Source organism: Montipora foliosa, chromosome 14, assembly GCF_036669935.1.
Source record: "Montipora foliosa isolate CH-2021 chromosome 14, ASM3666993v2, whole genome shotgun sequence".
NCBI classification, from domain to species: Eukaryota; Metazoa; Cnidaria; class Anthozoa; order Scleractinia; family Acroporidae; genus Montipora; species Montipora foliosa.
Window position 1 is genome coordinate 12,388,531 of NC_090882.1, and position 24,607 is coordinate 12,413,137.

The 24,607-nt window shown below is 40.4% G+C and overlaps 1 protein-coding gene across 1 annotated transcript in view; it reads left to right on the forward strand.

Annotated features, from left to right (window-relative positions):
- Positions 1-23,919, forward strand: part of LOC137984578 (uncharacterized) — a 25,398-nt gene extending 1,479 nt beyond the window's left edge. Inside the window, exons 2-20 of the mRNA XM_068831748.1 lie at positions 957-1,018; positions 1,700-3,590; positions 4,435-4,649; positions 6,289-9,775; positions 10,284-10,398; positions 14,211-14,278; positions 14,653-14,715; positions 15,776-15,832; positions 16,704-16,772; positions 17,720-17,836; positions 18,286-18,420; positions 19,946-20,002; positions 20,078-20,140; positions 20,742-20,861; positions 21,237-21,308; positions 21,804-21,875; positions 22,238-22,295; positions 22,563-22,648; positions 23,406-23,919. Of these exons, the coding sequence (XP_068687849.1) occupies positions 957-1,018; positions 1,700-3,590; positions 4,435-4,649; positions 6,289-9,775; positions 10,284-10,398; positions 14,211-14,278; positions 14,653-14,715; positions 15,776-15,832; positions 16,704-16,772; positions 17,720-17,836; positions 18,286-18,420; positions 19,946-20,002; positions 20,078-20,140; positions 20,742-20,861; positions 21,237-21,308; positions 21,804-21,875; positions 22,238-22,295; positions 22,563-22,648; positions 23,406-23,468 (6,870 nt within the window). The 3' untranslated portion in view covers positions 23,469-23,919. The remainder of the gene's footprint in view (positions 1-956; positions 1,019-1,699; positions 3,591-4,434; positions 4,650-6,288; positions 9,776-10,283; positions 10,399-14,210; positions 14,279-14,652; positions 14,716-15,775; positions 15,833-16,703; positions 16,773-17,719; positions 17,837-18,285; positions 18,421-19,945; positions 20,003-20,077; positions 20,141-20,741; positions 20,862-21,236; positions 21,309-21,803; positions 21,876-22,237; positions 22,296-22,562; positions 22,649-23,405) is intronic.
- The last annotated feature ends 688 nt before the right edge of the window (positions 23,920-24,607 follow it).

Consider the following 24,607-nt stretch of genomic DNA (forward strand, 5'->3'; position numbering starts at 1 on the left):
AGAGGAAACCGGTAGAAAATCGAGCAATTTCAGTTTTTAGTGGACAAAAATCTGGTTCCAGAATAATTTCAAGTATTTTACAGTCCTTTTTACATTTCCTGAAAGCTAAAGATATAAATATTTGCCTGAAATAACACTGAAAACAATTTCCCATGGGAACGAGAAAAATTAAATTTCAACATTCAGATAAATTGTGAAATTGTTCATCATCAGTTTCATTTCACCAGTACTTTCAAGTGTTTCTTACGAAGTTAAACAGTTGTTTTTGACGTTTGGTGTTGCTAGAAATGATCTTTTTTCAGAAGATATTTAAAACAGTCGTACAGATGTTTGCAATACAATGTTTATAATCTTGTTACTAGCTTTTTGTCCACTTGTTACTCGAACTTCTGGTGGATTTCGTCTTAATACTCTCTTGGTGTCCACCCAACAATAATAACACCTTATTGTGGATGAAGCTTCTGAGATAGCAACAAAAGCTCCTGAGTAAATGTATTTATTTGCATGTTCTTTGAAGAAAAGAAGTACAGTCTCCAGGTTTGTATGGAAGGAAAGAATGAATTTTCCGGCTAATAACAGGAAAGCAACCTACCTTGTTCCCAGGCTCTCTCTCTCTCTCTCTCTCTCCCACTCCAATAAAAGGGAAGAGGAGAAACCTTGGGAACGAGGTTGTTAGGAAAGCTGCTTCTCATTTTTTCAATCCTCCTTCATTCTAAAGACTTTTTCATGCAAATAGCTAATGCTACAACTTTGTTACAGATCCTCTCTTGTAAATCAAATGTACATGTACACGTAAGACCCCGTTCAGACAGACAGAAGTTGTGAGTGTGTAATTGGTGAAAAGTCTTTATAGCTGTGCTACTAGCTGTAAGTGTAAATGTCATGAGGAAAAGTTAAACCATCTATTTAAGTTCCTCTTTAGAAGAACCATGACTGTTCTTTGTTGTATTTCATAGGAGCTTGAAGAGCACACATGGTCTTTGTTGCACAATACAAATTTGAACAGAAAAAGTGGAAGGTTTGCAAAATATTATTGTTTCATTTATTGTTTGGGTGGCTTAATTACAGATTACACATCAACCTTTTAACATTCAATCCTTCAAGATTTTACATGTCACATTAGGATGCATACTTGATGTTATCTGCATGAGATGAGGTATTTTGGTTATGTTCAACTGTCAAGAGAATAGCCACGATCTGCGCCAGTGAAACTTCAATTTTATTATTATGGTGACAGGAGATTTTAATGGAAAGAAAAGATTAATGCCATAATAATAACATTGTATTTGATAACAATCACTTTCCTGGTGAAAGTTTTACATGTATACTGTGCTGAAAAGGATCTTTGAAAGATCCTCGAAGGTCTTAATGAAGATCTCTCTAACTTCCATCTTAGAAAAGTCATGTTATGTCCATTTTCTTTTGCAACCCAGCATGTGTGGATAAAGTCTTTCTGCAGCTCCAGTGTTCTTAAAAAGATTTCTGGCTGCAGGTCACACACGTGGGAACTGGACTTATGACCCTTCAAGTCCTTTTTATACTTTTGAGTCACAGTTTACTTTGGCAGAAGGTTATAAACTACATGGATAAAAGAGCCATGTATATTGCTCATAAAACTTTTGATGAACTTTTCTCACAGTATTGTTAGCAACACAGTGGCACAGGTCATAAAGTCATTTTGCTTTTTGTTTGTTTGCAGCAATTCTGTCCATAGCTGTAGTCTTTGTAAGCAAGAATTTGTTGGCCTTTTGAAATTTACTGAACATCTGCGTGAGAAAAATCATCAAGAAAAGCTTCTTCAGTGGGTAAGAGATCAACATCCAGAATGCAGCCCAGAAGACAAACAGGTTAAAAGTCCAAACCAGCAACAAGAGAACAGAGAAATGCCCAACTGGGCTACTGATGATTATAATGGCTTTAATTATTTCAGTGACAATGAGAGGAATGCAAAGGTGAATCAAAGTTGGCATAGGGGCAGCTATCCCCCAGGGCACCCGAGAGAGTTTTATCAGCATCCGCAATACCATCATGATGAGGGCTTTTATAGTAGAGGGATCAGGAGGGACGAGTATCCAGAAGTGCAGTCTCACCCACCATGGATTGGAAGTGGTAGAGGAAAGCCAGGAGAATTCAGAGGTGGTCCACCACTCAATCATGGTGTGATAAATAACTTGCATCAAGAAAATGATAGGTTTAGATGGAGAAGAAACTCCAGTGATTCACGGTATGAAAATAGAGCAGGCAACATGTATGGCCAGTATCCTGTTGGTGGTCGAAGACCTTCGCACAATGAGGAGTCTGACTCGTACTTGAGACAAGATCGTCAACCTCACTCACATTCTGGTGGCAGTAACAATAATTATTATTATTGGCATGACAACAACTTACCAAATCTTAATAACGTAAGAGATGAAACTAGGACTGCTGGGTCTTCTCAAAAAGGGAAGGAGGAACAGGCTGGCTCTTCAAATGGCAAAAATAAACAAAATTCTAAGTTTGAGCCAAAAGAGACGGCATCAAGCACTCAGACTAAAGCAGGAAATAGGTCTGAAGAAGGATCATCTGTTGATAAGACACCAACAACTTTAGACCATACCCCAACTTCAGGCAGCCCTGTTGGCAAAAATGCCAGGAAAGGGAAGCCAAGAAAATTTGCAAGACCAGGAGAAGAAAAGAAGAAGGATTCAGAGAAAGCTGGTGCCGGTAGCACCACCAGGGATTCAACAGAGAGTAAAGACACTGCCACAGAATCAGTTCCACAAGATAAGATTTTGTCTTGCGTGGGATATAAAAGAGGTGAGGCAGCAAGAAATACAGAAACATCAAAAAAACCCACATGGCTACAGAATGTATCAACTGGTGAAGATTCTGGATCTACTGAAAAGGATATTTCTAAAACAGCCACAGCTAGACTCAAGGGTGACTCTTCTGCTGTTGTCAAACGAGATACCTTTTCATCTGAAAAGGGGAATTCCCTCTCAACCCAAGAGTCAAATAAGAAAAAGAAAGAGGATATCTTAAAGGACATAGAGAAAACGAAAGAGCAGTTGCTTTATGGACAAATGGACGACATTAATGTATATTCATCAGAAAGATCTAAAGGGCATAAAGACGACACTGTATCTCTTGCAGACAAAAAAAGGCCAATTCTTAAAGGGAACTCTGTGTCATACCTTGAAGAAACTGGGCCTATGAAAACTGCCAAGTACACTAGGGACTCGTTGCCAGTAACCAGTGAGAAAAGAAAGGAGCAACAAACGACCAGGTTGGAAAGCCTCTCTCTGTCATCTTCGGTATTCCAAGACGAGAAGTCATCAAATTCAAAAAACCAAGCAGAAAACGCGAGCCAATTACGGAGGCCATCCGAAACCAAGAACAGGCAAGAATTTCCTCATGATAGCAGAAATGTTGGTGGAAAAGGAAAAACGGACGAAAGTACATGTAATGTCAGTCGTGACATCAGACCAAAACGTAATGACCAGGCCAGCTCACCAATGACGATTTCGAATGTGAGTTCATTACCGTGGGATAAGAGAGAGGAGAAGCTAAGATCTTTGCTTGGAGTTGAAAAGGAACGAAATAATTCCGAGGTAAATGCTACTTGTACATAAGTTTTGTCTTTGTTTGTCGTTCAGATTTTGTGTCTAGTTCAGTCTTGACTCTGATGCTCCCAACGCATAAATAGGTCATTGTGATAATAAAAATTTAGTAGAAAAACAAATATCTTAGCACATTTTGGGTGGCTAACTGAGGGAGAGTTGTGAATATAAACGTAAAACAGTTACCTTAAAGGAGAAGTTCCTCGAAAATGACGTCCGTGACGTCATTGAGCTCAACCTGAAGTTAGCTTCCAGCCAGGTTGAGCTCAATGACGTCAAGTATAATCCAAGATGGCGGCCTGCATGTGTGTATTTTTAACAGGAATTTCACAAGGTTAGAAAGCTATTTGAAGATTGAAATTTTGGTTAAAAACTGTTCTCATGAACTTTCTATTAATCGAGTAAGAAATAATGTCATTTTGGAGTGAACTTCGCCTTTAACATTTTAAGTTTGAGTTGCCCAGTCCTCGTCGGTCTAACTGGTGTCAAGAAGCCCTTCACTTAACTGGCCCATCACTTAATGGTTTGGAACGTCTAAACCATCACTGTGTAGTTGTCCTGCGACATGGACATTGTTTGATTAACCTTTCTCCAAAGAACGTTGATATCTTTACATTTTCCCAAGTCTGTCCCTTGACACGTCAGGTCAGGTTTTGAGCTTTTTGGGATTTTTGGTGTCTACTGCATTATAGACGCTTTATACTGCTGTAACGAGTAGAACATTCATTCATACACGAGTACCAAAAACGCAATTATTTTCTGATCGTGTCCTATTTTCCCAGAATGATCCTGAGAGATTTCTCACTTGTTTTCTTCTGTTTTATTCTTCCATAAGGGTAAAGAGACGGGCCTTTATTCACTGTCCAAGCCAAGTAAAGGGTCAGAGACACGCCCATCAATACCAACCAGCACTTCATCGTCAAGTCCTGGATCAAGTAAATCCCCTTCTTCGCGGTACACCCCAGGTTTTTCTCAGTTGTCGCTGTCACGTCCACAGTGTAGTTTTGTTCATATTGATGGGGTTCAGTGCGGGGCGATAACATGGAACAAGTACGTCAAAAGTGTAGAATATCTGTTGTCTACTGAGTGTAAGGGGATCTTTCACGACGTCACTGTTTACAAATTTTGTTTCATTAACATACAAGTTTGCTCACAGAAGGCATCATGCTATTTACAAATTGACTTCAAAAAGTAAAGGAACTTGTTAAAGTGGTACTACGACCAAAAAAACAGTTCTTATTGTCTTTGGATTTCAAAACTATGTTAACTAAACACTAACTGACCTAAGTTTTAAGTTCTGATTTTAAAAAGACACCTGTTTATTTTAACTGGAATTTTCTTATTTATTGGTCCGCCATTACTAACTTTAAAATCTTGAGAGAGCTGGGTCGAGGAGAAAATGACGTCAAAGACTCGCTAGCTTAAGAATGCAATGCGTGTGTACGAGGCTGAATTAATATGCAGCACGGGAGTTTCAGGCTTTCAGACTTTTAAACCCTTGTTTTGCATATACAATAAATTGCGTTTACACGCTGTTTACACGCTGAAATTTTAAGTTAGTGAGTAAATGACGTCATTTTCTTTAGATCCAACCCTCTGAGGTCCAATCGGTCAGTTTTGAACGTGAGTAATGGCGGACCATGAAATCCAAAACTTACACTCAAAATAAACAGCCTTTGGATAAAACTCAAAGCTCAAAATTTTGTTAGTTAGGTGTTAAGCGAACACGATTTCAAAATCTGAAGAAAAAAAGGAAATGATTTTTTGATCATAGTACCACTTTAAACTCACTTAAATCTGTTAGCTTTGATAACGAGCCAGTTATTAGCCATAAAAAAAACTGATAAATTCTTGGGTGGCCAAAGCGCTAGTGATTCCATGCATCCTCTCCAAATTTTCGAATTTTCAAAGCATCATTGCTGAGAGATTATCTGGTAAATCGCATTTCAATTTTCAGAGACGCTCATTACGCAGTCAATATTCATTCTTCTTGACTAATTAGAAAACTATACGGTAGCCTTGTGCTCATGAAGCAAAAAATGTAAACGAAGACGTCCCTATAGTAAAACATGCTTTGGTCAATCACATCAGAGGCAGACCATGAAATGAACCAATCATAACACAAAGCAAGAAGCGCGGGAAAACGTGAGTGAGCCAATCACAATGGGTTTTGCTGTTACGTCTGATTGGTCAAAATCAAGTTTTCTCTTGCGAATGCTCGGTTACCTGGGAATATTTTTAAGTCGGCGATACCTCTTTAAGTCAATTACCTTGCGTATTATTGTCAAACCAAACAAATTATGAGATGCTTTTTGACACTCAATTGAAAATCCTCCTTTGAATTTTAATCGCGGACTCTAAGTGTTCTCACCAGGATTTTGTCTTAGGGAGTCATAGGGCCCCCTTTCCTGAAAAATAGGGGCCCTATAGGGGCTTAAGTGGGAAAAAATTACTTGCGCTCCTTTACTAGGGTGAAAAAAATCCTTTGCGAATTAAGGTGAATTAAGCTGCAAATTGTCTTATCCGTGTTCAAAATTTCCGTCCTTATTATGGTCCTGATGTGTCCCAGTCCCTTAAAAACTAAGACGCCTTTTCGCTGTATTTTACCAAATGAAAGATTATTCCTACAGTTTACAGTTGGTCCCTGGTAGTACGCATGTTTGTTGTACAAAGGTATTTCTTTGTTTAGGTACTGTTCATATCATCAACGAGTGTTTAAAGACGAGGACAGTAGCTCCCAAGACGAAAGTACTGCTTCATTGCCAAGTTTTAAGACAAAAGAAGATACCCGTCAAAGCAGATCCCCCAAGCGAGTCGGGAATTCAAAGATCTCGAAAAGAGCCACACCCTCTAAAGTAACTTCGAGAAATACCCAAGAATCAAAGGAAAAACTTTTGGATGCGGTTCATGACCCTATCTCCAGAAATGCTTCGGGAAATAAGAAAGGTTCAAGGGGTGGCAGCGATGAAAACACGGGTCAAATTGATCTCAATTTGACTTCGTCTTTCACATCACCGAGATCTACTTCACAAACCGACGCTTCTCCCGAAAACATTGATCTGAGCTCCACAGTTCTGCGTTCTTCTATTAATCCAATCACTGATGGCACTTCAAGTGAACGTACCCTTAGTTTCATCATCAGCGCTAAGGCTGGTTCCAACACTGATGTCAGCGTTAGTGCCACTGTTGACGGTAACATTAGAGGAAGCAGCGGTGCTAGCATTGGCCCAGGCACTGGTGCGAGCATTGATTTAAGTGACACAATACGAAGGCCTGGAACAACAACCCATCATAGTGATAGCCTGGACAGAGAAGGTAGCCTCAGTATTGATTTGAGTGGCACTGTACCAAACCTTGAAGGTCTCCTGGCATTGCATGGTTCTTCAGCTGTCGAAACAAAAGCGAGTTCCAATAATAATTTGAGCAAAACTTCGCTGAAACATGGGCGATCTTGGAAGCATGTGGATTCATCAGGCATCGATAATAGTCTAAATGCGGTGCGACGTGAAAAGGATCATACAAGTGAGTCAGCACCACAACTTAGACCTGCGCTTAGTAGTTTTGACATCAAAGAGGCACCGACGCCAAATCCACCACTTTTGATAAAAGTAAAAACAGAACCTGGTACCGAGAACGAAATCGCTGCTGGATCTCAAAAAACAGAAATGATTGATCTGAACTTCAGCACCAAACTGCTGGGCGTTCCCCATTCCGTTGTCGCACCTTTTAATACGAGAATGCCTTTAGCCAAGAAATCAACCGGAGAAGTAATGAAATCACCAAATGATTTTTCTCCTCAATCGTCGATACTGTCCTCGCCTCGAAGCCCAGTGATTTCTCGAAACTTCTCTTCTGCATCTCCTGTGCCAGGTGAACAATCTCCCGGATCTACTACCTCTTTTCCCTCCCTCTCACTTGATCTATCTCGGTTCAATCTTCCTCCAGCTGTGCGCAAAGCTTTAGCTGATCGATACAACAACGGAAGAAAATTAGATGGGGCTACTCACAGCCTTGAGTCTGATCTCCCAGAGGGTCGCAGGTCGCAACCTCCTTTGTCAGAAATCAAAACGCAAGAAGTGTTCGATCCGAGTTTGAAAGCGAAAGCTTCTTTGCCAGCAAGGCTTCGAAATCGAGGACAACGAAGCATCAGCTTAGACTCAACCATGGTAAGGACACGCAAGTTTGGAGAAGATTCACGAGCAGGGCTTCTAGGTGAGGAAAATATGCTTGACTCGCAGCAGTCATTAAACAGACGTTTAAATGACAGTAGACGTCAGTCAACGGAGTTTTATTCGGACAAGGCTTTCGCCACGTCGGCAGCCTCTCCTTTCTTTTTACAAGGGACTTCTTTAAAAGGACCACCCTTTGGCGTACCAACGAGTAAAGCTCCTCACATTGGTGGGCCTAAAGAAGAAAGACCCGACGAGCTTCAGAGCCAAGGTCTTATAGATTTAAGCTCAACGTCATACCTAGATGGAATGCAAATGCGAAGATCGACCAAAGCGTCCCTACTGACTCTTGGCAGCTCCCAATCGCCTTCTGGACAATCAGTACTTCAAGGTGAAGGGCTAATAGACTTGAATACCACAATCGAATATGGTTCTAAAGAAAACTCGGAAGTAGCATCGGTGATAAAGCGCAAGAGATTGAACTCCTCGTTAGATTCTGAGAGTGCCTCGAGTGTAAGAGATAAAAATATGGCGAAAAGACCAAAACGGCAAGAGACATCGAGCGGAGATGACAAAACGGCTACCTACCGAACTGAAGTAAACGTTCAAGAACTGTTAAGTATTGAACGAGAAGAGCAAAACCAGTTACAGAATTTACATGCTGTTCAATCTAGATTAACATCTGTCCGGGCGCAGATTCAGAAATTGTGCACGGAATTGGATTCTTTAAGTTCCGAAGAACAGAGGATTACGCTCAGAATGGGAGAATTGCGGAATGCACGACTTAACATTCTAGAAAACGCTTGTTATGATAGACAAGGGCAGTCTTCACTTTCAAGGAGCGAGAGGATTTCAACAAATAACACTAACTTATCCACGAAACAGGATACTAGCAATGACAGCAGAATGTCCGCGACGCCCGTGGAGTCAGTCTCTCAGGATGGCACTTTCTGTAATGTTGTTAGCAGAGCCTCGAGTAATTCTTGCGAGGGTAGCAAGGACATAACGCCACTGCCTACTGAAAGGGGTTTTCATGGTCAGTCGTCCTTGAATGCAAGTATGACTGACACTATTAATCAATCCGGAGAACACCTTTGTAATATCGGTAAAACATCGCAAATCAGTTTGAGAGAAGAAACGTCACAAAGCAACCATCCGAGTGACGCATTAGAATTTGCCACGAACCCAGGAAAATCTTCATTTGGGGAAAACCGTCAAGCAAATGTGGCTCTACAGACGTCCGGGAGCCACAATAGTGACGACGAAGAGACGAAAGATGAGCTTAGGAGTTTTGGTTCGAGGTCGGAGCGAAGTCATTTTTCAGGTGGTGTTGTTGCCAGGAAACCGCGTGAAAGTGTTCAGGCGAAAAAGCCTAGCAAATTTGGTAATGAGCAACCCAGGAGAGATTTCAGGAAAAAAAGCAAGCATCTCACGCCCTCTGATGGAGCCTTACTCAGGAAAAAGAGTTTTTCTGACGTGGATGTTTCAAAGACTATCGAGACGGGCAGAAAGAAGATTCGATCTGTGAAAGAAAACATGAAACGATGGAAAGAACAACAGGAAGGCATTGAGGGCGCAGCTGAACAACAAAGAAGCGGTTTTCATTCTTCTTCCCACAGTGATGCCGCTGAAACTAAGATTGACAGGCGCGCCTCCCAGTCTTCAAGAATCTCAATTCGAGACAAGCCCTCTCCTCGAAGGACGTCCAAGGATTTTAAAAAATCCAGCATGTTTCACTCCGCTAAGAAACGTCTATTGGAATCGCGAAAACACAGGGTAGAAAAATCACATGCCAGAGACAAGGAACGTAATGACATGGAAGCTGTTCCTCGGAAAAAAAGAAAGGTTGACAATACTTCAGGTGATACAGAGTGGAGTGAAATGACTTCATACAAAGGAAAAGGCGGAGTCATCTGCGCGGCGGCCCACACGACCACAGCTCACTTAGGGGGATCTGGAAGCGAGGATATGGCCAATATGTTGGACGAGATTCCCACGCGTGATGTGGTGAGTTTATGTTTACACGTCTCTTTGATCTAAATGGTCTTGATAGCGCAAGTGTTACAATGGCTGATGATGACGTTTAAAGCATCGAAACGTGTTTCTTAAATCCTCTTTGCTTGTGTTTGTAATATTCGATCTATCAGGATAAGATCACGGTTGAATAATACCAAAAGCTTCCATTTTGACTCATTTGTGATTTTTTATCTGCGTTTAGGATGCTAAGGAAGAACTAATTGGGCAGCATAATGAAAAATGGCCACCGGAAAGTATTGCTCTCTGCTTTCATTTAAATGACCATACTGAAGGATTTCACTCTTCAAGTAGACTTACAAGTGAGAATCCTCTTGAACCGGAGAATGAACCACATTACCGGAAAGACCTTCATAGAAGCTTTATTTTAATAATCAACATTAGGTTACGCCGGTCACAAAAAACTATAAGAGTGCATAATGACGATTGAAGAAGTGATTATATAACGAAAATTGATTGTAAACGTGTCTGTTGTTTCCAGGAGAGCCAATCGCAGTCAGATGATGCGACAAGTAGTATCAATACCCGACCAAATCACTTGCAAATCCCATCCTCAACTGTCAATTCTTTACAGAAAACTCTACAGAAAGCAAAAGGTATTTTACTGTCTTTGAGTATATTCAAACGAATGACACTGATCGTTCAAGGTTGTTACTTTGTGAATGCCTAGCCCCATCTGTCTGCACTGCACCGGAATCGCACGGCCATGGGTTCGAATACTGTTCAAGCCTGGATTTTTTTTTTACTCTTGCTTGCAATCTTGTCACCAAAGCCCGCTTTTCTTTTAGTTAGCACCAAAAAAACGGACTCTGGTCTCCGCGAAATTGGTTGCAAATAGTTACAAAAAATGTACTTTCACTGCGACTGCGCATAAATCCAGAGTCCTTGTTCTTGGTGCGGGCTCTGGGGACGAGATTTGCTTGTTTGCAGCTGCTTAAGTTGCTGTTTAAGTGCGATAGTCTTTCTACCTTAAATCAGTGTCATGTCCATTCAGCAGCGAATGAAATTTCATTTCACCACTTACGGGATATAACATGAAACTCGCAATAATTGACTCGCTCCTCTCTGGCCTGATAGCTCAGTTGGTAGAGCAGTGAAGCGCAGTCAAGCCTTCCCGAATTGCTTATCGAACTGCGATTATTAAAAACTGAACTACGGATGTCAGATTTCCAGCATTTTCTTTGGCTTGCCGGACACAGGCTATCAGTTCATATACCTGCTGTACCTTATACAGTCAAGGAACGAGTCAGCAATAAAGCGAGTTGAAAACATTTTTGCAGCTCTGAGAAAAAACCGGAATAGACCGAGGCAGAAATCGATGCTTTGGTCGACAATACTACCCCCCCGGGAACACCATGGAGTTTTTAATAAAACAATTATTCTATTCGGGCTTGCTGGGTATAAAATGAGTATAACCAACTCGGCGCGCTATCTATCACTTCATCATCCAGCGCGCCCTTGTACAATAAGTGTTACTTATCTTCCTACATCCGTCCATCCGCAGTTCATATGTAGGCTACATTTCTTATATTGTAAAAATTAAATCAGAATACTCCTGTACTTTGAGAAATGAAACAGACTGTACAATTAGTAAATAGACCCCTTCGGGCGGCTGGTATGTCGGCTGATAATGTCCGCGGCTGACAGATTGTCCGAAAAATGAATATTTGGCCGAGAAGCGAAGCTTCGAGGGCAAATATCAAATTTGAGGACAATCTTTCAGGCGCGGACATTATCAGCCGACATACCAGCAACCCAGAAAGGGCTTTATTTATTTTATAACCCTGCCATTAATTTCTGATGGCAATGCTTCGTATTTTTTCGATGCACTGTTTAAAATTTGACGAGAAAGAAAGCGTGTAGGTCTCAGGAAAAAACTGAAAAAGAAATTTCATCCATGAAAGACAGAATGTGCAAAGTTTGGATGACAGTGTATTCAAGTGCGGCTGGAATTTTTCTTTCCTTCGAACGGATGGTTTATTTTATAGTTAGGTCTTGTAAACACAATGTATTCAATTCACTGCTCTATAAAATGACTCAGTTTAAGTTCGTGTTGGATTAAATATCTTAAGTCTGCTCATAACTTTCTTCACACCTTCAAAACGTTGACTTAGACTTTACGGAACAGCATTTGCGACCAGCTCTTTGATGTCGCTACCGCAAGACTTCAGAAAACGAATTTGTTTTTCTTTCATGTAAAATTGCGAGTATCCCACCTGACGACATTTCAGTTCTAACAGCACGCAAGACGTATTATACCGGAACCTAATTTGATAATCGAACCTTCAACCTTTTTTCCTGACTATGCCCAAGTAACTAACTGTCGATTAAGACATAACTGCTTGCAAAATATCACGCAAAGAACAAAGTACCTTCGCGAACGGCATGGTTGATTGTTTTGACTATTTAGTTTTTCCCGGATATATAAAATGGCCCCACCCATTTGCTCAATATTATCCCCACTGCTTCTTTTGATGGACGTAAGGCAAGGCCTTAAAAATTCTCATTTATGAAATTCGAAGCGAACGTAATAACGACGCTTAGTTTGAGTCTTCCTGCTGGCCATAATCAAGTAACCAATGCATATTCGCTCTTTTTTTAACGAAATATTTCTTCCTGTAAGTAGCCAGTATCAAAAATACCATAATACTCTTTGTCTGTCCCTCCAAAGTTTTGCATAAGCAGTTTTTTCCAGTTTCTCTTTGGACCATTGTAAGTTCCATGAGAAAATAAAAACAATGCTTATGCAAAATTTTGGAGGGACAAAGAAAGAGAATTATGGTATTTTTGAAACTGGCTAATTTAGCAATGATTATTTATTATATTTTCGAAGAACATGAGTGGAAGTAGAAATAGTGAACTGAGGCGATGGTGTGGTATCGTGTCGGTGCAAACGGACTTAACAAGTAATTGTTGCAATTACGAGTTTCGAATCCTATGTAGCGTTGGAGAACGTACAAATGTTTGCTATTTTATACGAAGAATATCTTTTCATACTTACAGAGAGTAAATCAATAAGCATTAACTTATTCTATTAATTATCCTGTTCTAATTTGTTTTTGTTTGTTTGTTTTCTGATGCCCAAACAAGAAAAGAAATAGAGATTGTTTTAATCAGATAAGATATCAATTTTACTTTTAGCTCCGAAAACTAATATTTTACGTAAAAGCACAGTAATAGAGTAAATATATAAGACAACTCGAGAGAATGAGACTACCAGCAATACAGCAATAGCAACAGTGTAAAATATTCAAGACAACTCGAGAGAATGAAACTACCAGTTTTTTAAGGATTCAAACTTACATTTAACGGGAATGTTGCGATGTCTCGTCGCTCGCCTATCGCCTCCGGGTATTTCCAAAGATTCCATATCATGTTCGGTTTTCTCGGATGTATTTTCTGTTTTCATCTTCTCTTTAAAAGCTTACAAAAGCGGCATCCGAATTTTTTCGACCTTGAGTCGTTCATGGAAACTTTGTCGAAGCAAAGCGACAAGAGTAAAAAGGCGGGAAAAAGCGAGCGCGGGCCGACATCCGGGACCTTGTAAATGCTAATGACCTTCCGGCAAAGCCCTCTGGGCCCGGTTGTTCAAAAAAGCCGATTAACGCAAATCCCAGATTAAAAATTAACCAAGGAGTTTATTTCTCTGTTCCCAAATGCTGTTCAACGCTGATATTCGGCAAAACTTTACATTAGAAGAAGTCAATCCTGAACAACAAAAATAAGCAAAAGAAACTTTTACCAAAAAGTTGAAAACATGAAACAAAAGTTAACGCTAATCCTGGATTAAGTTAACCCGCTTTCGAACAACCGGGCCCAGGACACTCCTTAGCTTTTCCAGGAAGAAATTCAAATGAAACAGGAAATATTTTGAAACTGAACAAAACTTCGAAATATCTTGGGTTTTCCATTCGAGGTCGACCTGAATTTTCTGAGTATCAGGACAACCAGAAAATTCCGTTTCGTTTACTCCATTTGCTTTCGTTTTACTCGGGTAAGATTTTGCCTTATGTTTTTTAATGTTCTGGCGCAGAACTCATCAACATGATTGTCTCACAGTGACAAGTTAGGAATCTGTCTTAACTCGCCATTTGAAATTTTCCTGAATCTTAAAGTGGGATTTTTGTCGGTTTTTCTCGGCTGTAGTGAGAGCTCTCGCTTTCCACCAAAGTGCTTCGCGTGAGCCGAGTTTGTCGGTCGTTTTACTGTCATTCTGAAGGTTTCTCTCCGTGGCCAGTTCTCCAGATTCCTTCTCCTCAAACGCCAACATTTGGATTTGATTTCATTTGCAGTTTCCTCAGTGGAAATTATTCTCGTCTGTATAAGCTTGAGAGTTTTATTTATATTTATGAATGGAATCCACCATAAACGGCGCCTACAATAACTCATCTTGCTCTTCCATATTCAGAACACAAGAGAGAAGGTCGTCAAGCGAACAAGTATGAAGGACACACAGGGGCCGTTTGTGGATTAAAGGTGAGTTAACTATGAGTTTCGTAAAACTAAAGCGCGAAAATTGGTGGTTGTGGGATGGGGGGGGGGGGGGGGGTAAAAAACTGACGTTTAGATCTTTAGGCCCTCGTCAGACTGTAATCTTGGTTTTATCAATTCGCTGTGACAAAGGGCTAACGCTTGAAATGTTAACTTTCTAATCTTCCTTTTTCCAACACCGAGTTTCCGTGCTCAGTTCACTTATCCCGACGTCAACACAGCCCAACAATTTCTTTAAAAACCTGTTAACCAACTGAAAAGGAGCACGTTTTCTGTGAGTCTGAATAAGAAGACTCTAACGTCTTAGCCGAATTTATTTGGAATGCTTTGTGAGTATTTATTTGTTTATTTTTGTCCAGGTCCGCAATAGTCATCTATTTACTTGTTCAGCTGACAAAACCACAAGAGCATTCGATGTCCAGGTCTGTCACTCATCAGTGTTGAATTTAAGGACGGCGCCTAGTATTGTTATTGCGCATACGTTCTGCGCATCTCGAGATACTCAGGTTTCCTATTGGTGATGCTTACTAATACAGGGACATTTTTGCGCGGTTTAAAGCTATGCAGAGAAAGTAGATCTTAGAAAGTACACTTGGTATCCAAAAAGAAAATTGGGGGTAACCACGCATTTTTCTGAGATAATTAAGCTTCAGTTTGAGAAAGAACGACATACATGGCTTTGCATTTTAAAGCTCTTTACAAATATTCTTCATGAATTATCTTTGAAAAATGCGTAGTTACCCCCAACTTTCCTTCTCGATTTCAATAACACTTGTTAAGATCTACGTTTCCCGCATAATCATAAATCGGGGCAAAAATACCTTTGAATTGGTAGGCACCGTCCTTAAATCACAGCATTAATTTCACATGATCATATCGGGAGTAAATTTTCCCCGCTAGTCTTGAATGGAAAATGTATGAAAATTTAAGAATGAGACTGATGTAACAATGCACACACAGTTTTCTTCCTGCATTTCTGTAATATTGGGGAGTTTGAGAAACGGAGACGGCCACGGCAAGACAACGCCACAAAACAGTGATATCATTGGTTGAAAGAGGAAACGTAATCGAGCTGCTCGTGCAGCACGCATTTTAGCTCCTAGAGCGGTTTTCAATTGAGTGTCGAAAGTAATTAGCGAATTGCTTTGGTTTTGCATTACTTCACTCAGTGATTCGTTCATAGTTCTCGCGCCACTTTTTCAACCAATCAGAAGTGAAACCAAAATCAATCGTGGCTCGCGCGTGCACATTTTCCCGCGCTTTCGTGTCGGCTACGTGCAATTACTTCGAGTTTTGATTGGTTTACCGGATTGTCTCCGTCCTTTTTGATTGGCCAAAATAATTTCTTTGGTTTTGGTTTTATGACACTCGATTGAAACTCACTCTACTTTTTGCTACACTCTGCATAACGACGATCAATGTACCTTTTATATCTTTATGGTTGATTTTACCGTAATAACCGTGCGCTTGCTATATTTTCAGACAGGGGAATGTATTAAAGTTTATCAAGGACACCACTTGGCAGTCAATTGTGTTGAGGTTTGTAGAATGACAATTAGCAAAACTTTCTAAGGTTATAATTGATGAAGTCATCAAATTCTTGTGAGTGGATCAAGTATAAGCAGAAACCCATAAGGGTTGAAACGTGTAACGCGCGTTCACAGCTTCCGAATATTCAGGAATATCAGCGAACTGATTGGTTGAATGTTTCAGTGCTGAATGTTTCAGTGCTAAGTACCATATTTGGAAACGCCTCGCTCTTGTTGTTCCAAATATGGTACTTAACAAATTGAATATTCAGAAGCTTGTTTCCCAGCACACAAGGGGCCGTTACACGTTTCAACTCTTATGGGCTTCTGGTATAAGTTATATTTAGTTGAAAGGAAGATGTTCAAAATAAAACTCCTCCGGGAACAATTATTGTGTGGTGTGAGGGCAATCAAACGAGTGATTGGATAAGCTGCAAAAGCGTAAGGTTCCTTCATATGTTTCCGTATATCAGTAAAGAATACTTCATTGAATCATGGGGCGTTACGTTTAGTTTAGCCATTTGTCCCATAACATAAAAATCATTTGGCAAGTTAAGTTGTTTCTTCGGGGTAACTAAATAAAGCTAGCCGACGAGCAACCTACTTCCAAAACAAAAGATGGGAATAATACCGAGCTTAATTTCCTCTCCTCGTGCGCATGCATGCGTCTTTTGAACGCCGAACTCGCTTAGATGTCAGTCAATAAAGTAAAGAGGAATATTGTGATCTAATGGTAGAAAATAAAAGTCTTCTTTTCTCCCGTCCCCACCCCTATACAGAATGTTTCCACCCTCCCCTCCCCCCGACCTCCCATCTTCCGAATCTGCCTCTTGGAGTTTCTTGCGTTTGATTTTGAAATCTTACGCGCAATCTTGCTACAGATTTCCGAAGATAAAGACAGACTATTCACCGGTTCCAATGATCAATCTGTCAGAAGCTACAACATCAAGGTAACTAACTTGAATTTTAGGGAGGAACTTAAGATAATGATGTGTTTTGATGCTTGGGTGTTATCGTTTACGTAACGGAGGGCAGTAGCTACGACAACACCACAAAACAAAAGCATTATGGACTAAACCTGGTTTTCACTAGCGATGCTGGCCCAAGTAGCTTATGCTACGTGAAAAAGAACGTCGACGTAAGCATAAACACACGCCAGGAACCCATGACCCGGAGCCTACATCTCCCATACTGGGCCTATGTAACGGCATTTTTACAGACCGATCTATTTTTAGACTATCTTTTCCGAAAAAAACAAAGGCAGTTCCGGTTCGGTGACCCTATGACGTTAGCTTAATTTCTTGTAATTGGTCATCGAGCGCTTGTGGGAGTCCCATTGGCGGGACGTGACACCGTGACACGAACACAGTAGAGTTGTAGGCTCCGGGTCATGGGTTCCTGCACACGCATAAAAACGCAATGTTCACTAGTGTACGAGTGCCTTAATTGGCCAGACATGGCCAGACGTAGAACATTGCCTTGTGCTTATGCTGTGTTTCCTTCTCACACGGTATAAGGAAAACGCAAGCACAAGGGAAGCAAGGAAAACTTTTGATCCTTGTGCTCGCTGTGAATTGAGAACTCATATGCGTGCGCTTTTGCCTGTGCTTGTGTCGTTAATGAAAAACCACACCTTATTGACTCAAAAAATCGTTCTGCATATGTAGCATGCAGTTTAGTACATTTGTTTGTCTTGGCCAAACAGCAACATGAAACAAATAAATTGAGATTTTGAGGACGAAATTAGAGTAAATCCTTCATTCTCTATCTATTCTTTAAACTGTTTGTACCAATCTCAGCGATGAGGTAACTCGCCCATAATCGCAAAATATTTGCAATAGAGCCAATTTAAATTTGCTTAATTTAAACTCCCTTTTGTGCTTTTCTTTTCTACCAGACTGGCGCTTGCACCTACAAATTCACGTTTGATGGTCGTGTTATGTGTCTACACGCAGCGTTTGGTGTTTTGTTTGTTGGACTAAACACTGGAGTAGTGGCATCTATAGACTTGGTGGTAAGTAAGGAATGACGTACATTGGAGTATTACTGCATGTAGTAACCTCACGAGGTTTTCGTTCCGAACGTGCACATTGGGCTTGATGGTCGAGTTTTTTCAGGTGCGCTTCAAGACTTCAAAGCGCGTGCTCACAAAGAAGAACTTGTCCTACTATTAGCTACCTTGAGATTGGAGTACGAATTCTCAGTTCTTAGTTCCCGCATTTCAAAAATTTTCCTTCTTTACACGTTATGCGTGTGCCCAAGACTCGTACTTTAATCTGAAGGTCGCCAGTACTCTAATCCAGAGGTCGCTGACAACCAAAAACACTCGACGTTTTTTAAACTCTCCGTAGTTTCATCTTTCTCAACCAAGTTAAAATACAGATGCTCGTTCTTACCAGTTTGTAAGGTCATCTTGGAAAAAACGATGCCCGAAGTGCTTGTTTACGGTTCTTTGTTATTTAGGCTAATAAGTTGCTTGAACGCCTTCCCTGCCACGAGCCGCGTGGAGTCAGTTGCTTGACAGCAGCCACGGAAGGACAACGGAGACTGCTGTGTTGTGGCTCTTTCGATTCCACAATTTCTATCAGGGACTACAAGGTACTTAGCGACTTAACCACCCTCCCCCTCTTTCTCTCTTTTACAGTTTGGCACGAGCTACTCGAAAAATGCTTACCACCTCTTCCTCTAAAGTGTTAACTTCAGTCATTTTAAAAGAGATTCTAAGTCTTTTAGCGTTAATTAGTTTAGTTGACCTATGAATGCAAAAATTATCTGTGATAAATTCGTGAACTATGAAAGACACAGGGAATATGTATGTCATGCCCAAATTGAGGCTCCGGAGAAATCTAGTCCTTTCTTCGACTCGGACTTATCCTGAGTTCCATTTCTGTGTGAAAAAGGAAAAAAACTTAAAGAAACATTTTCTCAACCAGCAGTATTTTTTGTGATTCATTTGTCTTTATTTTTAGATGACTTTAATAGTACTGAAAAGCGCGAAGGGAAGTTACTATAGGGGAATCTTTGTTTACAATTTTTGCCTTATTAGCATAAGCCCGTCATTTTCTAATCTATCAGCCCAAAAAACAAGTACTGAATATTGAAAGCACAATTTACCAGATAATCTCTGAGTGATGACGTATGCACTCATTAGCGCTCTTGTCACCCAAGAATTTCTCAGTTTTTGCCAAATGGTTTAAAATTTTAATTTTAACCAAGTCAAACACGTTATTTTACCTTTTGTAGTTCATAGACCTTTTTACAGTTGTGTGCTTAACCTTTAAATGGAAATAAGGCTGGTGTTGACCTTGTTATGATACAGACCTCCCCCCTTTTCTTATGTTAATGATGTTGTTGTTGTCATGCTAATCAGTAATAATTTACATAAGAAAAGCAGTGAGGTTTCTATCAAAGCAAGGTCAACTCCAGCCTCACTTTCATTCATAGGCCACGTAACTAAGCACACAACTGTAAAATGGTCTATTTGTGATTGGTATCACCTAACTAGTGGACTAATGCAAATCCTGCATTTTGATTGGCTACGCTACCAGAGGACTACTAGTAATAGTCCTCGAGTAGCGAAAAGCGTGACGCTGTCTTTCGTTTTATTCCCAAATAAATATTTGGTCAACTTGCATTTGCTAACTTTATTATTGCCTTTTCTGTCCGACTAGTTGGGTGATACTAAAACAATGAGACCCTTCGCCCTCAAGGGCCACGGGTCTAATTGTTAAATAGCATCATGCCTTCTATCAGCAAACTCGTATGTTAATGAGACAAAATGTAAACGATGACAGGACGTTTTCAACCAAGCTCTATAGACACCAATAACGATAGAGAAATGTACGACTTCTGGTGGACGAACAAAAGAAGCTTATGAGTGATTTGGCGGCAATGACGTCACGTGAAAGCCTCCTATATAAGTCTCTTCTTGTTTTCGGTAGTCTTTTTCTCTTGAGTCTTCCACAACGTTTTTTTCAAGGGCACATAAGTACACCCCAAGAGACGTAAAGAGGGAAGAAGTTGGAAACGAAGGGAAAGCCTAAACGGTTGAAAATACAGGCGACCCAAAAAGAGTTATAAGAAAATTTGTTTCCTAAATAAATCACTATTATGTTTACCACAGACTGGTCTGTTAATCCGTTCAATCAGCGATCACAGCATGACCGTGTTATGCCTGCAGGTACGTTTGTAACTATTTTTCCTTCCGTTTCTAAAACTCGCCATTGATTGTTTGATTCCAATGATTGCATTGCAGGTTGTGGATGACATTCTGTACAGTGGATCTGCTGACATGAAAGTGCAAGCTCATAATTTGAATGTAAGAGGCTGGGGTTGAGTTATTGAAAGTGCAACCTGCGGTAATTCTTGGTTAACTATGGCGAAAATTCATGCGTCGTCATGGTAGCTAACCGCCATTAGAGTTAATCGCGCTTAGTACGACTTTGTTTGAGCGAGATCATGCCTTGATGAAGTTAATAACGTTCGGTCCTCCTTGAAAGAATCCGGTTGCAGCAAGTCATGCTCCTTGGTTCAAGACATTTTTAATACGTTTACATGACACAAAATATTTAAAAACAAGATGCTCAGATGCTGTCGTATTGGGAATGGGAAATTTTCGGGCCGTTTTATTAAAATTAAGAAATATAATTTTTAAAATCGATTTTGAATCCGAATGCTTCTTTGCAGTAGTCGAATCTAACACTTCCGATTGCTCTGTGCTCGGCCACTGAGCTATAAAACACTCGTCGCTGCTGGGCCATTAAAGGACTCGATGAAAGAAATGTATCAGTTCAGTAACAGTGGGATATGTATATGTTCAGGTGTATGTATATGTCCAGGAACGGTTGGATATTTTCCAAGTATGGCCGAGAAATCTCTCCATTCATTTCTGTCATTTAATTTTGTTGTTTCGTTGTCAGACTGGAGACCTTTTGCGAAGCTTCGATGGTCACACAGCAAGCGTCAGCGGTCTTCAGGTTGTGGGAAGAGTGTTGGTCACATCCTGTTTGGACAAACTCATTCGCTGTTATGACGTAACGGTATGTCTTCACCATTTATCAGACGCTTCCTTTTCGAACAAAAATGAATGTGTTGCAGTGTCTTTGCTTGTTTTAACTTTAAGTAGCGTTTTTTCAAAGCAAATGTTGTGCGACCTGTGCATTTCATTTATGTAAAAAGTAACATAGATTCCTAGAACAGGGAGTTTGTTTGTGTCAATTTGGCATCGATAGTCACACCTTCAATTCATCAGCCCCTCGCTAGCTAGTTGGTTGAATATTTCGTTTGCGTTCGCCGTCGTTGTTCACATTGGCCACATTGCTCCAAGGTGAGAGTGATATTGACATTGATCTTGACATTGAGATGGGGGCATTGACATTACAATTAACCAAATTTTCCTTGTCTTTCACTTACAGTCTGGTGATCTTCTTCAAGTATATGGAGGCCAGATGGATATGATCTTTTCCGTTCTTGTCAGCAATGGTCGTGTAAGTATGGCAAATTATTAAATGACTTCTATAATGTTTGGAAATGGAATTTTGGAAATGGAATTTCTAAATGGACGTTGGAAATGGGATTTGTTTGTCCACGGAACACCTTAAGAGCGCTCAGGAGCTCGTTCAACATGTGTCCGTGCATTCCGGATCGAATTGGAATTTGGCAGTGAGACCTTGATCAGGAGAGTCTCTTCTAGCGTGCGAGGCGAGTACCAGCGGAGCTTTGTCTGAGCTTTGTCTTACTCTGTACTTTGCATCCTTGCTTGTTCGTGCGTGTGATAAAAACGTATTCAAAAGATTTTGCGAGCAAATTGGGAAAACAGAAACACTATCTAGTCTCGTTTTTCCTGCTTGCTTTCAGTATCCCTTCTCCAAATCTACCTGATATATTCATTTCTACCTGTGCGACTCAGAACATGACAGGCGACATACTTTCTGCAGTCCTCGTGTCAGTAACCAAACTCGGGCTTTTTTCTTTTTCTCTAGATATTTAGTGGGGGTAGAGACGGGTCTGTTGTAGCTGTCAAACTGGATTTACGAGTTTATCATCCTTGTAAGGTGAGGTAGGCCTGGGTACTGGTTTACCAGTCTAAAGATCTTCGAGAGCCACATAAGGTTCGAGACGATCAACTAACTATTATGAGACTTGAAAGTCGTTAAAGCCTTTTAGAGGTTTACATTATGCTGCATTTTGACGGTTGGAGGAGAATTTTTTGATGGTTTCTTGATGGTTAAATTTTAGGACGTTCGAAATTAAGACCCTCCAATTCATTCCAGTCAGCGAATGTCAAACACTGTGGCCCCATAGATCAGACCTCAACACTAAGAATTGCGTCCGTGCTCTTTCCAAAAATCGTGCGACTTCTTAAGTCCCTCATTGAGGTAAAATTTTTATACTTCTTACTTTGTGTTTCTTTCAGTGGCAAAACTGCTCTCTTAACTTTGGTATCGCATCGCATCTGAGAGACCACATAAAAGGTGACTGACACTGTTTCAATCTGTGTATGACAAATATCAAGAACGGAGGTCTTAAGCAATCTACTTCCCGAGGACCGAAGGCCCGCCGTAACTGATTAGAAATGACATGCGCAGATTTCCACTTTCGATTGGCTGTCGTACTTTTCCCGACCGCGAGTGAGAAAATCAGAAAAAAAAACTCTTGATGTAAAAATTATATATTCATCACTTTCGCTGTTTGTTCTTGTTTAACGAACTGTTCTTGTTCTTTACGACGTTACGATGCAGAGTATCACGTGATAGAGCAAGGCACAGTGGGAGCTTGTCATTGGTTCCAGTGTGGGCACCAGTTCTCTGCGGAAGATGATATCTCAGTAAGTCAATCAGGATGCAGCTCTTTACAACTTCTAATTTCATTGGGGCCCTTTAGGGTTCAGCTATATTGTTTTTAGGGTTAAGGTCCATGGTTTCTTTTGTATCGTTCTTTGTGTCCATTGTTTTCTGAACCAGTTCCGAGAGTTGTTCCGAGGTTTGCGTGGCGACAGTAGGTCTGTGTGCCGGTTACTGTTTTGTGTGCTTCTTTTGGCGCTTGTATATTTGCCCATCTCTGAAAAAAAAAGAGCATGCTAAGCCTCGCATTTGCATCAGGAAGCAGCTATTAGAACGGCTTTGGGATTAGATTTCCAAAGGATCTTGGTGTCTTCCAAAAATACCATACCTCACTCTGTCGTCCTTTATCAACCCAGTGAATTTAGACCCGAACGGTTGCAAAAAGATGTGGCTCCCCTAATTGATGCTTGTGAAAACAAGGTCCAAATCACTTAAACGTGATAAAGAATAAACCAAATAGTTAATATTATTAAATACCAAAAGTGTAGTATTTTTTTGATCGCCTTCATAAGAGCTGCTTTTCCTTACAGGCGCAAGCATAACCTCAAGCAACATACCCAGGCGCATAAACTCGTTTTTAATTTGTCCCTTTCGTTCCAACAAAAGTTACAAATGATCTAAACGCTGCTGATTCGGCGTATGTTGCTTTTGCAGTTGCGCTTGCATTGAGACGGAAAGCCGGGCTTAAGTTCTCCAGGTTTTACATCCATCAAAAGCTTTTTACTACCCTCCTCTTCACAGGTCGTCCTCAAGCACGTTTTGGGCCACGTAGTCACCCGAGCAGCAAGAAAAACGGCGATTTGAATGATTGGTTTAAATCAACATCATATTGAAAGCCTCTAGACATCAGACGTTCGAACAGAGAGACTGCAAAGTTCACAATCAACTTGTGTTTTTCAATAGTCAATTGTGTTTTCTTGGCCAAATGGACTTTGGAACCGCCTAAAAGCAGTTGTACTGTAACTGTACCAATCTTAAATTCAACTTCGTCGTTTCTAAATTTTTAGTCTTCATGCTTGAGTTTTATCCGTGGAGACAGATTAATTTTATTAACCCTGTATCCTTTGCGGATCGACTGACAAAATTGCATAGAAAAAGCCGCAAATGGGTCGATTTGTAACCGATGCTGCAGAATCCAGATTATATCGTGCGCCTTTTAATCATACTGTAATCTATAGACTGTTTTGTTCTTGGCATTAGTCTTGCTTGCACGAAAGTTTGTGGTGTTCGTTAAATAAAACTGAGGAATACACGATTTTCTTTAGCGTATTATATGCGTGCCTATTATTGGGGACTGGTTAAAGCAAAACGTTGACTTCGGAAGGGACAATGTCATTGTTCAACACAATGACTTATCAGACTTTATCAAACGAATACGATCCTGTTTCCTCTGGTCTTGTAATAAACATAATGTATCAAAACATAAACAATGTCCTCTGACATTTAAAAACAAAACATCAAAATGACTGTGGGTGGTAACAAACCTCATAGATGTGCCTTCCTTTTCCGAATTTATATAAAAACACCACACCATCTGTTTGTGAAACAGCGAGGGCAGCCATTTTCTTCGGTCAAAATGTCAATATTGTGTCTGGTCCTTAAATGAATGTGTGTCGTGAAGAATATTTTGGTTTTGGAAGTCCTTTACACTAATTCGTGCAGAATGCTCTGCTTTTTTAGTCACGTGGTACTTCATCTTTGCACGACGTTTGATTTGAATCTTTACTTTAGGCAAACAATTCTAGGATAAAAGCTAAATTGGTATTAAAAACCTTCATAGCTTTCTGCCTTTATGCACCACTGAAAAAAGACTTCTTCATGTCTTGATAGTGATTCTTACCAAGTCCAATGTATAGTTTCGTTATTTATCCCGAATAGAGTTGTAGGTGGATTTTTTCACGATGACTACTGACAATCATCACAGAGCCGAACGCCTGCATGGC